Consider the following 15,000-nt stretch of genomic DNA (forward strand, 5'->3'; position numbering starts at 1 on the left):
GTGCAGTACTATTTAAAATAATATTTATCAGAATATTTCTCTGTAACATTATTAATCCCGAAAGAATGAAAGTAAAGTTGACCTCAAAAAGATTTAAACTCAGAGCATAAAAAATTAGACCAGATACCACGATGCATTCTACATAAAGCTTTAACAACTACAATTCACTACCTTACCGGAGAAATATGTTTAAAGAATTATTGCCAACCAGACTTAGAAGAAAGATAAAAAACGGAAATGGTAATGACATTTCGAAATTCTTGTCTCGTAGTCTTCTTCCTCTAGTCAAGTCAAAACAGTGAGAAATATCAGATTGTCGTCTGCAAATATATAAATTTAATAAATTTCAGCTGACACACCATCAACCGTTTTTTCAATGTCCTACCGGAAACACTGTCGTGCGTAGTTTTCTCCATTCAACGGAAGTGATATCTGTATGTTTGAATTTTACCGGACGAAACAGAAGTGTTGTTGACAAAGACTACCTTACAGTATTCAGTTATGTCCATTTATGTCCTGGGCTCAAATTCCATTGTGGTCGACCTATGGAAGTTGAAAAAACGAGCTTCTATACAAATATTAAAGTTGATTTAATCGACTCAGTCCTTACTTTAAATTTCATGCTACATACCAATTTTAGAAATACGAAAAATAAAACACATCACCTATTTTAGAAACATAAAAAGAAATAAGTATTACATTGCTCGTTAAACTTTGCAATATTTCAGAGATTGTTCAAAGATCTTGAAAATATTTAGGATTCTAACTGGATTGTTTGTTTTTTGTTTTTTTTTTTTTCTGATGAAATAGACTGTGCTAAAAGCTACCGGTGGTTAGGGTGTTCAGTGGATCTGCTGTTTACAGTCATAAAATCAATGGATTATCATTTTTCACTAGTAATAAAGTACGATCTAAAAGCTTTTAAAGTAATAAATATTGTGAGAAAATAAAGGAAGATAACATTTTTCGAAATAAGACTTATATCATTCTCTTTTGGTACCATCATAAGGTAAATTATTTCCCTTCGATTTCTTATAATGCATAATGTTATGCGAAACATTCATGTGCTGCATATATCGCTGGTAAAGATAAGTTATTCACTAATATTTCTAATACGCTAAGTAGCTCGCTTACCAACCACATGGTTCCGAGTTCAGTCTCACTGCGTGACACCTTGGGCATGTGTCTTCTACTATAGCCTCGGGCCGACCAAAGCCTTGTGAGTGGATTTGGTAGACGGAAACTGAAAGAAGCCCGTCGTATATATGTATATATATATGTGTGTGTGTTTGTGTGTCTGTGTTTGTCCCCCTAACATCGCTTGACAACCGATGCTGTGTGTTTACGTCCCCGTAACTTAGCGGTTCGGCAAAAGAGACCGATAGAATAAGTACTAGGCTTACAAAGAATAAGTCCTGGGGTCGATTTGCCCGACTAAAAGGCGGTGCTCCAGCATGGCCGCAGTCAAATGACTGAAACAAGTAAAAGAGTAAAAGAGTAAAAGAGAGTACAAGTTGCACAAGCACTCTTCTAGATTTATTCCCCCAAACCCCGAGGTAACCAGACTATTTTAGTGAGTGCGTGATTGGGTGGAGACGATAAATATACTGTAAGTCTACGGTAGCTTTCATACGTAGTGACTGAAAGTCTATTCGAAATAAGCCTAACTTGGGGCTAAACAACAAAATCAACAACTACCTAACTACACTTACATACACAAAATAAATACATGAACATGTGAGTATACCTATCTTCTGTATTGTAAGAAAGTTTGGAGTTCGGTATTGAGAGATAAACACTGTAACAAGATTAGTAAACGGTATGATAAGATGAAATTCGATAATGTTAAAGTATGTATACGCCACACCCAATAAGTAAAATAGCCGGTAAGGGGGCGGAAAATCCGTACAAGCAATTAATTTCAATATCAAGGTCGTAAGGAAGACGGTGAGCTGGCAGAATCTTTAACATGTCGGGTAAAATCCTTCGCGGTATTTCGTCCATCTTTTATGTTCTGAGTTTTAATTCCGCTGAGGTCAACTTTACCTTTGAATCCTTTCGGGGCTTGATAAAATAAGTACCAGTTGAACACCAGTGTCGATTTAATTGACTTAGCCCCTGCTCCAAACCTGCTGGCCTTCTACCAAAAATCTGAACCCTATATTAAAGTTGTAAGGGGGACAGGTAGGCGGTGAACCGGGAGTGTAACTACATCATCGGATAAAAATGTGTTGTGGTACTTATTCCGGATCTCTGCGCACTGAGTTCAAATCCCGCCAAGATCATCTTTGCTTTTTATCCTTCTACGGTCGATAGATATAATAAAAGTCGAATACTAAATTCACTTCTTTCCCATACCCTCCCACTCACTATCACCCCCCCCCCATCCTTTCTCTCTAACCGTTAAAATGTAGTTTCTGAAAGCGTGCTATATATCTAAGGCCAGTGCCCCCAAGGGAGATGCAGTCTATTGGACTAGAACAAGGGTAGATTTGAGGGGGGGGGGGGTTGCAGATAAGTTAGGGTAGAGTAAAAGTAGCGGTGATTAGGAGAGGTCATAAAAACTAAGGTAAAAGGTAGATAAAAGATTAATGAATTGGCCGTAGGGTGAAAGAAAATTTTTAAACTGGATAATAAAGTAAAAAATAAAAAGGCAAATGAAAACACAAGGAAATACAATAATACAATAACCATATACGAGTCGATTCAGAGAAGGGTAGGGGGTATTAGAAGTGGAGGCGCAATGGCCCAGTGGTTAGGGCAGCGGACTCGCGGTCATAGGATCGCGGTTTCGATTCCCAGACTGGGCGTTGTGAGTGTTTATTGAGCGAAAACACCTAAAGCTCCACGAGGCTCCGGCAGGGGATGGTGGCGAAACCTGCTGTACTCTTCCACCACAACTTTCTCTATATTATATACTTTGTATATCATAATATAATAATGAATAATAATGAAATTATTGTGTATCGTGCTCAGGTGCACTACAACTCACCAAAGGTGCATGTACAGTACATAGGATCACGTAGAAAAGTCAGGAAAGTGAAGTGTTTATAGGCGCAGGAGTGGCTGTGTGGTAAGTAGCTTGCTTACCAGCCAGGTTATAAAGGACACAGGTTTCGTGTGTCACATAGCTAGCTAGAGGCGATGGCTTCTTGGAGCTAATTCACGGCAGCTTTCGTCCTAATTTTGGGACTGCCATGTTGGCTTGGCGATAACTATATATATATATATATATATATATATATATATATATATATATATATATATAGTTTTAGGGAAAATAACCAAGTTTCTATAAAGCTCAATTTAATTTAAATTTTTTATAAATTGATTTTAATTGAGTTTTTACCTGTAATTTTGGATTTTGTCCCTAATATTATTATATATGTATATATATGTATGTGTGTGTATATGTTTGTGTGTCTGTGTTTGTCCCCGCAACATCGCTTGACAACCGATGCTGGTGTGTTTACGTCCCCGTAATATAGCGGTTCGGCAAAACAGACCGATAGAATAAGTACTAGGCTTACAAAGAATAAGTCCCGGGGTCGATTTGCTCGACTAAAGGCGGTGCTCCAGCATGGCCGCAGTCAAATGACTGAAACAAGTAAAAGAGTTAGAAGAAAAAGAAAAAGACAAGTCAGAAGAGGATGAGAAAGAAAACAGACGAGAAAGAAAGAAAATAGAGGAGGAAGAAGAAGAAAAGAAACCAATGATGATTAAGGAAGAGGAGGAGGAAAATATACGGGGGACGAGGAAGAAGACGAAGAAGGAAAAGGGGTGTGAGAATATACAAAATGAACGAAGTAGTTAAGTTTCCTTCCACTTAGAACCCCCTGCATCGTCTCAAACCGTTTAGAAAAGATATAGAAGTAGGTAGGATGAGAGAGAGAGACAGAGAGACAGAGAGAGAGAGAGAGAGAGAGAGAGAGAGAGAGAGAAACATCGTGGGAGTGGAAAGAATCAGACAAAGAAGGAGGGAGTAAGAGAGTGCTATAGCGAGTGAGTGAGCAAGGAGAGAGAATGAGAGGTGCGGTATGTAATCGCCGAATAACTGTTGCCTGACTTCACTAACTTACTCACTACCACTACTACTACTACTACTACTATACTACTACTACTACTACTATTACTATTACTACTACTACTACTACTGCTGCTGCTGCTGCTGCTGCTGCTGCGGCTGCTACGACTATGACGACGAGTTTTGCTACTAGTTCTGCTAGAAATAACAGTCAAATTTCCCTTATATATCACACTTTGTCAATGGAGAAAGCGAGCATAGCACATTGGATAACGTAGTACTCGATACACCATTATTGAAAGAAGTGGTCTGCTCGACCAGGGCTGAATAGAACACCAACACCAACTACTACTACTACTGCTACTACTATTATAAGGCGATGACGGCTACTTGTAGTTAAGAGAGCCCTGGAGTGGTCTCCCATTCCGCTAGAAATAGTAGCCTAAATCTCCCTTGTAATACGGTCTGTCGACAGAGAAAATACGAGAGGGATATTGGATAATGTAGTCCAAGATACACTATGCATGAAAGAAAAAGGAGAAAAAGAAAGAAAACACGCAAACAGGATAGTCAAGGCTAGAGCGCCTTTGATCAGTGGCTTTTCTCAATTTCGATCAGGATTGAACGCAAGCTAAACATCGTCTCCACCACCACCACCGTTAATCATACTTCCACCAACATCATCACCACCACCGCCGCCATCAACAACAACAACAACAATACTATTACTATTACTATTATTATTACTATACTACTACTACTACTACCCCAACCTGCTATTATGTTGCCGGATGACAACTTCCACTAACATTCTTTAAGACTGGTCCTACACACACAAAGTTGCTTTACACATACATACGTACAGACAGGAATACACAGTCAACTCACATAGATATATATATATATATATATGTGTGTGTGTGTGTATATGTGTGTATATATATATATATATATATATATATATATATATATATATATATACATATATATATATATTTATATACATAGATACACACTGCATGGCACATACATCAACGTAAGCCGGATAATCTTATACACACACAATTTTACACACGTATTGAGACGCACTGTTACTTTTAAGTTTCTTTAAAACAACCATCACCATGCGGACGTATATATATAAGGTCTGACAATATATATTTTTTAAAAATTTTTGTGAACTTCTAAATGGGAAGAATGAAAACGAAGGATGTCTAGGAATAACAACAACAATATTGACGATATACAAAGTTGTTCCTGTGTTTTCTGCCCCTAGCGTGTCTTGAACACAAAAAGTTTTATCGATATTCAGGGATTATAAAAAAAAGAAGAAAAAAAAAACATCGCTGATTCACTGATTGATGTTACCGTGGAAATAGGTTTTTAAATTGTTTTCCAACTTCATTACGATATTCACGTTTATAACAATTGTATTCAAATAAATGCACACGAACAAACACAAATATATATATATAGGCATACACATGTAATATATGTATATATATTTATATTTATGTAATGTATGTACATATTTAATTAAAGGCCTTGCATGTATATAAGCGTGTGTTTGTGTGTATGTATATGTGTGTGTGTGTATAATTGAATGTATGACTTATAATAATAATAATATACATATTTATATTATGCATTATTCTAGAGTAATGAGTGTGAAATTGACAATAAAAAAATAAATTTCTGATTGAAATTTACACATACACATATACAGACAGACATATATACATGCATACCCACGTATATGCATACACACATACATAACACATGAAAATTTATATAAGTTTGCGTCCACGCGTGAGTATGTATATTTAATATAATATAATGCATATTATAGGTAATATACACACTTGCTTATGTTAGCACATTGACCAAATGGAATTTCTTGCGATTCACTTTACCATATCGGAGGAAGTACTCTTAACCAAATTCTGAAGAAATCAATAACCAAAATATTTATTGGATGTGTACAACACGTGGAATTTTACACTGCTTATCAACAAAACAGGGAAATTATGACGTAAGTATGAAGAAGATATTTGTTTTAATTATTTTCTTTTCTATCCTATTTGTTATTTTTCTTTTGTTTTCATTTATTTATCTATTTATATTCCTGACAGAGGTTGGGAAACTTCTCAGCCATGCGGTTCTTGGTTCAGTTCCACTGCTTGGCACTTTGGGCAAGTGTCGTCGCGGCTGTAGATAACCTTGGGCCGATCAAAGCCTTGTGAGTGGATATGGTCGGCGAAAACTGAAAGAAGCCTATCGTGTATTTATGTGTTGTGTCCCTCCCCACCACCACCGCTTGACAACCGGGGGGCTAGACTCTCTTTACTCTTTACTCTTTTACTTGTTTCAGTCTTTTGACTGTGGCCATGCTGGAGCACCGCCTTTTAGTCGAGCAAATCGACCCCAGGACTTATTCTTTAGAAGCCTAGTACTTATTCTATCGGTCTCTTTTGCCGAACCGCTAAGTTACGGGGACATAAACACACCAGCATCGGTTGTCAAGCGATGTTGGGGGGACAAACACAGACACACAAACACATACACACATACATATATATATACATATATATGACGGGCTTCTTTCAGCTGCTGCTGCTATTGTTCAGCCTCAAAGTCAAGCTTTGATCAAGTAGACCTATTATAATCAAAGACATTGCAATTGTGTCGACCATCTTTTTTTTATTTTCTTTGAAGGGGAAGATATGAATCGAGTGTGGTTTAGCTACTATTTCTAGTAAGTTTAACCTACTACATACAGACCCTCTCACACCACTTCATTTGTTAGGTGAATATGGATATCTGGCTCTCTTCTCAACTTTCATCGCCAGTTTCACAATAGAGGGACGATACTTGTAAACATGTTTTTGTTGTTGAATCTAAGGTCAGAGCTGATCCACTAGTCTTCTCTGACTCACAGAAATAGTCGGTGTTACTGTTTAACCCCGGGTCAGAATGATTTAGCTACTAGTTCTAGTCAGTCTAACACACCACATATATGCGGTCTTTCGCCAGTTCATTTGTTAGGTGGATCTTTAGTTCGCCTCTCAGATTTCATCTCCAGTTTCACAGTAGAGGGACGATACTTGTAAGCAGTCCTTTACTCTACACAGATAATCGATATTATTGTTTAGCCCTAGGTCAACCAGCAGTCCTCTGGCACGTATGTAGTCATTGTTATTCAATCCCAGATCAACCCTGATCTAGTCATATCACATGCTAGTAGTCGTTGTTTAGCCCCAGGTCAATCCTTATCCAGCAGTCCTCCGGTATGAAGGATGTGGGCCGAACTTCGAAGGTGCAACCCACAAATGAAATTTCCAGTTATATCTAGCATGTCTCCATCTAACTAAGGACCATATGGCACACTCTGAGATGTTTCGAGGTTGTTTTTCTGTTGTTTTGTTTTTGATGCTTGCAATATTGTGAAAATTGTCTCAGCAGTCCTATAAAGAATTTGCAGGAATATAACACACATTGCTATGTTTTGAGAATGTCTAAGACCAAATCAAGGTAGACCCCCCCAAAAAAAAAATTGCATGAAATTGGAAAATATGTATGGAGTTAAAGTCTGACAGTGTGGACCTATCTCGCTCTATTCAACGGCTGTATTCCATGAAATCCCGCACACTCCGACATGCGATGATAATTCGTATGGAGTGCAATGTCACATTCTGGACGTACAGCACTTTCTTCACTACCCAGCCTATTTATGTTATACAGCATAGACTAGAGTCAGCCATTAGTACAGGGAGCGAGTGTGACTTGTAACCATGCCCACCGTGCTTTTGTAAATTGTTTCAGGCGCATGTGTAAGCTGTGAATAGGCACAGACACCTTTTCGGCCTCACCTCTCATCCATAACCTAGCGACACATCTGAGATGTGATAGCTGAAAGGAGAGAGATATTGAGTGCGTGCGTACGTATGTTTGTCTGTCTGTCTCTTTGTAGTACTAACACTCTCTGGCTAATATTCATTTACAGCTGATTAGACAGGAGTAACGAGAATTGAAGGCTGTTTTATTTACAGTTTAGGAGTTTTAAAAAAACTGAAAGCGACAGCCCATATTTTTATTAAGAGAACAGATGAAATCTTTTAATTTTATTAACAGAATTCACTTATTCGGTGGCGTCCAATTTGCCGTCGCTGATTCGACGCTGACTTGTTTGACATCATGCGTTTTAATGGTTCTCTCGTTCTCTAGCTTTCTCTCTCCCTCCCCGTCTCTCTCTCTCTCTCTCTCTCTCTCTCTCTCTCTCTCTCTCTCTCTCTCTCTCTCTCTCTCTCCTCTCTGTCACTCACTCATTATGTATTTGAGCATATTTCTAGTTATATGTATGCAGAGAGGGAAGCTGTTTGTCACTCGTATTCAATTGATAAATTGTAATTTCTCTCTCTCTCTCTCTCTAACTCACTCTCGTTCTCTCTTTCTCTCTCTCTCTCTCTCTCTCTCTCTCTCTCTCTCTCTCTCTCTCTCTCTCTCTCTCAGTGTCACTCTTTCTATCTTTATATGTATACTTCTGCGTGTGTGTTTTGCCACTAGTGTCAAAAGCTACTATCGTCAAAACGACACGATGTCCAGTCGGCCGGACCAAATCGTGCCAAGTCGGCTCACTCCGAAGGTTTAACGTGTTCTTGTAGCGATGCTTTTGGCACTGTTTTATATGTATGTCTGCAAAAAAGGCTTCAATTATATAAGAAAGTTTCCGTCGTGGTCGCTGTTGTTGTTGGTGGTGTTGTTGTTATGTTCTTGTTGATGTTGTGGGTTTTTAATTACTCCCTTAATCACCGTTCTGAGTTCAAATCCTACCAAAGGCCAACATACTTTTGTTGTATTGTTTCTTTTTATTTTCTTATTTCTAAATTCGGTAAAACAATTATCAGTCAAGTAGATACTGTCTTAGTGTCATTGTGTATCAAAATAGATAGGATGGTCATCAAGTAGTAATGGTGGTGGTGGTGGTGGTAACAGTAGCTGTTGAGGCCACAGCTGCTGAAGCCGAAGCAGTAGTACTGCAGTAGAGGCTGCGATGAGTTGTATACTCTTTTACTTGTTTCAGTCATTTGACTGCGGCCATGCTGGAGCACCGCCTTTATGGTTGAGCAAATCAACCCCAGAGCTTATTCTTTGTAAGCCTTGTACTTATTCTATCGGTTTCTTTTGCCGAACAGCTAAGTTACGGGGACGTAAACACACCAGCATCGGTTGTCAAGCGATGCTGGGCGTGGGGACACACACACACACACACACACACACACACACACACACACACATATATATATATATATATATATATATATATATATATATATATATATATATACATATATATATGTATATATTCAGTTTCCGTCTACCAAATCCACTCACAAGGCTTTGGTCGGCCTGAGGCTATAGTAGAAGACACTTGCCCAATGTATCACGCAGTGAGACTGAACCCGAGACCATGTGGTTGGGAAGCAAGCTACTTACCACACGGCCACTCCTGCGCCTAGACATATATATATATATATATATATATATATATATATATATATATATATATATATATATATATATATATATATATATATATATATATATATATATATATATATATATATATATATATATATATATATATATATATATATATATATATATATATATATATATATATATATATATATATATATATATATATATATATATATATATATATATATATATATATATATATATATATATATATATATATATATATATATATATATATATATATATATATATATATATATATATATATATGATTAATAAAACAATTACGCGTGGACGTGGTGCAAGTACTGTATTATCAGATGTTCAGGAAAGGAAAAAAAGAGGATTTAACGTTTCGAGCAAAGCCCTTCTTCAGAAATAGAGTAAAGTCCAAAAGAAAGGAAGACGGAGGAAGAAAATCGCCAACGATACACACGTGGTTACATTTCGAAATACACACACACACACATATATATTTCGGTGCTGATAACTTTGATAGGTTTCGGCCAGTATAGGCGAGGCCGTGCTTAACTTAATAGCACCACCTGGTGAAGTCTTTTAGTCATACATGGGTCACAGAGTTATTATTGGTGGAGACATTTCCGGGTGTAGGAGGATAGTCCGGAAGTTTTTGAAAAACTCCGCCTAGTGAACTTTTGAATTTTATGGGATCCGTTTCCGTTTTGACGTATCTTGGTATGGTATTAAAGAGAGCTGGACCAGTTAAGGTAAAGTAGTTGTGATGTAATATTGTTATGTGTCCTGAGTTCGATTTTTGTAGTGGGTGGACAGCACAGGGCCAAGTCTTGGATGGATTTTAAAATTGATGCTAACATCATTTGTGCAATATTGATGGAATATTTTCCACATCATACAAATGATGTAGTGCTCCCGCCGGCGTTGGAGAGAGTCGAGATTGAGTTTTTCTAGTCGACTCCAATAGTCAATGCTTCTCATGCCGTCTATCTTTCTTATGTACGTATGTATGTATGTGTGTGTGTATGTATGTATGTATGTATGTATGTATGTATGTATGCTCACACACACACACGCGCATGCTTTTATATATATATATATATATATATATATATACATGTATACATCTGTATTTGTGAGTGAGAATATACGTATGTATGCATTCATGTATGCATGTATGTATCTTTCGTATGCATCTGTTGTCTGTACCTGAGTGTGTGTGTGTGTGTGTGTGTGTGTGTGTGTGATAAATGAAAAACTGCATTGTACATAAACGGCATACGAAAAACGTATACGTATATTGAGGGTACAATCGGACGGGCGACAGACACAAAGAATCCCTAAATGGTTTAGTCGAATAAATTGCTCCCAATAGTTATGCACCTTTCTTAAGTCTGGGACTTATTCCAATCCACTCAGTTGCGGGTATAGAAAACAAATCCACACCTGTTGCCAAACCGTAGCGGTGTGAGTAGAGATAAATACCCACACACATACATAGGCATGTTTCGGTATTAGTATATGACGTCAGTCATGGGTGAGTGCATGTACGAGTGTGTTTTTGTCGAGAAAGTGCTTTGTCGAGAAAATGAAACACGATATTACATACTGGCTCGTGACGTAATATACGTTCACCGAAAGGCGACGAGCTGGCAGAAACGCTAGCACGCCGGGCGAAATGCTTAGTGGTGTTTCGTCTGCCGCTACGTTCTGAGTTCAAATTCCGCCGAGGCCGACTTTGCCTTTTATCCTTTCGAGGCCAATTAAATAAGTACCAGTTACGCACTGGGGTCGATGTAATCGACTTAATCCCTTTGTCTGTCCTTGTTTGTCCCTTCTGTGTGTAGCCCCTTGTGGGCAGTAAAGAATTAAGAAATGCTAACACGCCGGGCGAAATGCTTAGCGGCATTTCGTCTGTCTTTACGTTCTGAGTTCAATTCCGCCGAGGTTGACTTTGCCTTTCGTCCTTTCGGGGTCGATAAATTAAGTACCAGTTGTATAATAGGGTCGATCTAATCGACTGGGTCCCCACCCCAAAAAGTTTCAGGCCTTGTGCCTAGAGTAGAAAAGGATATACTTTCACCAAAAGATTGTCATACACGCACGCACGCAGACAGACACACACGACTGGCTCTCGTACAGCTTCTGTCTCTTAGATTTGCTCACAGGTCATTGGTCATCACGGTGCTACAGTATAACAAAGTGTACCCACGTTGGCGCGCAGGTGGGACTGAACCTGAATCCTGTTGGTGTCTAACCGAGATTCTTAAGCATACAGTCATGCCTACGCCCTTTTATATTTATTTATATATTTACATGTTTATTTGCAGACTCACCCCTGCGGCTGTAGACTCACACATGGTCTCTTAGAGGTGTGTCTCACCGATCTCCCTTCCCATGTAGGCTTGCGATAAACCATCCTTTAAAGTTCGTCGCATGCCTGAAGCGCGTAGTGTAGGAATATTATACAAACCACATACCCAACCCACAAACGGTGTGTGTGTGTGTGATGTTTCTGCGTGCGTATATGTGTGTACTCCGGTTCTGCTCTCATGAATTTTGATGTATGTACGCCCAGCTCTTATGTTTACTGCAAAATTACATTTAACCATAAATATTTTGCACGCAAATACATATCCTTCCATCGCGTTGCGTTGCTGAAAGTCCTGCCGTAACCTGGAGTGTCGTTACGTGAAACCTAGTTGCATTACTTTGCTTAAACTTAGGTGTATTTTGAGGTCCGAACGTATATATATATGTATATGTGAATACATACATAAAGGCCAGATATCTAAAAGCTAACCTCGAAAGGAGGGAGACGGAATTTCCGTTTTAAGCACACTATATAATCCCTCATAAAAATTTTATTTTTTGAATTTTTAGAAAATCTTTGTGAATTTGTTATACACACAAGACTTCATACACCTGCAAAAACAAAAGAAATGTGTTTTGGTGCGTGATTTAAAGGTTATTCAGCTGTTGGTTTTAGCACGTCTTACGACCACCTCATACCTTCCTCGTTTGTTTGTCAATCTGATGTTTGATATTTTTCAGCATCTTTCTCTCCATAGATACATTTAATAGTCTGTTGCCGGAATTTAAGCCAAAATTTAGGACTCTCCGTATTGTAAATTGTGATTAAAAAGTTTGTTTTTAAATTTCGAAAAATTACAAAAATTTTTTTTTTTTACATAGTCGAGTGAATTCCTGTGTGTACAAATTCGCAAAAATTTTCTGAAAATTCAAAAAAAAAAGAAAATTTTGAGGTGTTGAAACGGTGTGCTTAAAAGCAGAATTGCGCCGTATTTTGCTATAGGTCGGTGATTCTCAACTATTTTCTACCTATGGGCTCCTTTAATTCCTATTTTACTCGGATGGACTCTCCTAGTCATTCGGAGGAATTGTATAAAAAAAATTGTTAAGATATTTTGTGAATTGAAGAAATGTAACAAATTTATTGCGGATAACTTTTAACAACAAAATCTTATATGGAACCCTAAGGGTCAGTGATGGATCCCGGTTGTGAACCACTGCAATTGGTAACGTTGCGGTCGAACTAATAAAAGTACACATGTGTATGTATGTATGTATGTATGTATGTAGGTAGGTAGGTAGGTGTGTATGTATGCGGTGGGGAAGCGTGCAATGGCGCCTTTGGCTGACTATATGGAAAGCCAACAATGTCAGCACTATACTTAACGTTATCACTTTGATCATCTACATCTGTATACCATAACATCTTTGTGTTTTTCTCTCTCTTTCTTTCCTTTCCCTCTCTCATCTCTCTCTCCCTCCCTCTCCCTCTCTCTTTACCATCCCGATTCCACCTCCCATACATGATTAGAAAAAGTAGGGCTGTATGCAACACAATGTTTTTCGTGCCATTAATTTAACATTTTGTGTTGATTATATTAATTTTACCCTAATTTAACATTAACACAACAACAATTAAGACACGTACATTCATACGTGTATATGTACATACATAATTGCATGACGGCCGCGACTAGATTTCGAACAATGTCATCGCTTGATTGTTCTCTGAACACGACCTGCGCAGATGTGGTCTTACAGTCCTGCTTGGGGGCCCACTCCCTTTTGCACAGATGTGGTAACAATGAGTGCCTCTTACTGAAGGGTTGCGAGGACTTACCAGCCCGGCTGACACATGCCTTTATTCAATCATTAGATTTTATTGAGTGCTTTGCCTATATCCGAAGGTGTTAAAATACCCTTTGCCTATACCCGAAGCTGTTAAAAACGAGCTAATCTCATTCCCTAAACAACGTATGCATATACCTCAAAAGAAGTACTAGTCTATATCACTGGATGCAAACGAAGTCGCAAGTGTTACATCAGTTTTCCTTCTCCTAGAGAGATGTCAAAACAAAGACTAAACGTCTCTCACTCTCAGCTATTAGATAGCCATTGTTTTTGTTGAGTTTATCCGCTCTTTGGCAGGTTTTGTTTTAAGTTCTGCAGTGTGTCCTTACCAAGCATGTTTGGTAGGGTTATCAGTTTAGTCGCCGAGAGCGAGACCATGCGACAGGTTGTACTACGTTACATGTTACCTGTAGCACTAAGAGTAACGTAACATACATAACTACCGACATTCTTACTTGAGAATACCAACAGAGTTGACTATATTGCGACCGGTGGGTCAAAAGAATATCGGTGGAACTTAAAGATTAAAACGACCACCAAGTTAAAACACAGCCAGCCAGATTATTGTTGTGTGGGACCAGAAATGTGTCCTTACTGAAATTTTCTGAGGAAAAATAACTTTGGCTTTGAAGTACTCTCACGAGGAGAGAATATTTTCTACCAAAGTAAGTAAAGAAAACACCAGATGCGGTATTAAAAACTGTTAACGAAATTGGTGACGTGTATTTACAACTTTGTGATGAGCCCACATACTGGCAGATTAACGCCTGTCTATATTATCTGGGTGCTACTGTAAAACGGTACATGAATGATATTCAAAAAGTAAACAAAACCGAAATAACAAAGGAAGTACCATCAAGACTACTGATCCAATCCATCACTGGAACTGTAGAAATCTGTAAAACTTTCCAGAAGTTTATCATTTAAATATATATGAGCATGTCTAGATATGCAACTATATGCATGAGAATACATAAATAATAATAAGGCGGTGAGCTGGCAGAAACGTTAGCACGCCGGGCGAAATGCTTAGCGGTATTTCGTCTGCCGCTACGTTCTGAGTTCAAATTCCGCCGAGGTCGACTTTGCCTTTCATCCTTTCGGGGTCGATTAAATAAGTACCAGTTACGCACTGGGGTCGATATAATCGACTTAATCCGTTTGTCTGTCCTTGTTTGTCCCCTCTGTGTGTAGCCCCTTGTGGGTAGTAAAGAAATAATACATAAATAAAACATACAAATCTGCACATACATACATACATACATACATACATACATACACACATACATGCAGATAGA

At 38.2% G+C, this 15,000-nt stretch overlaps 1 protein-coding gene across 1 annotated transcript in view; it reads left to right on the forward strand.

The window, feature by feature from the left end:
- Positions 1 to 4,981: 4,981 nt before the first annotated feature.
- Positions 4,982 to 15,000, forward strand: part of LOC106868186 (uncharacterized) — an 88,667-nt gene continuing 78,648 nt past the window's right edge. Inside the window, exon 1 of the mRNA XM_089361091.1 lies at positions 4,982 to 6,056. Within this exon, the coding sequence (XP_089217217.1) occupies positions 6,052 to 6,056 (5 nt within the window). The 5' untranslated portion in view covers positions 4,982 to 6,051. The remainder of the gene's footprint in view (positions 6,057 to 15,000) is intronic.

This window comes from Octopus bimaculoides, chromosome 12 (assembly GCF_046866305.1).
Source record: "Octopus bimaculoides isolate indiv1 chromosome 12, ASM4686630v1, whole genome shotgun sequence".
Classification (NCBI taxonomy): domain Eukaryota; kingdom Metazoa; phylum Mollusca; class Cephalopoda; order Octopoda; family Octopodidae; genus Octopus; species Octopus bimaculoides.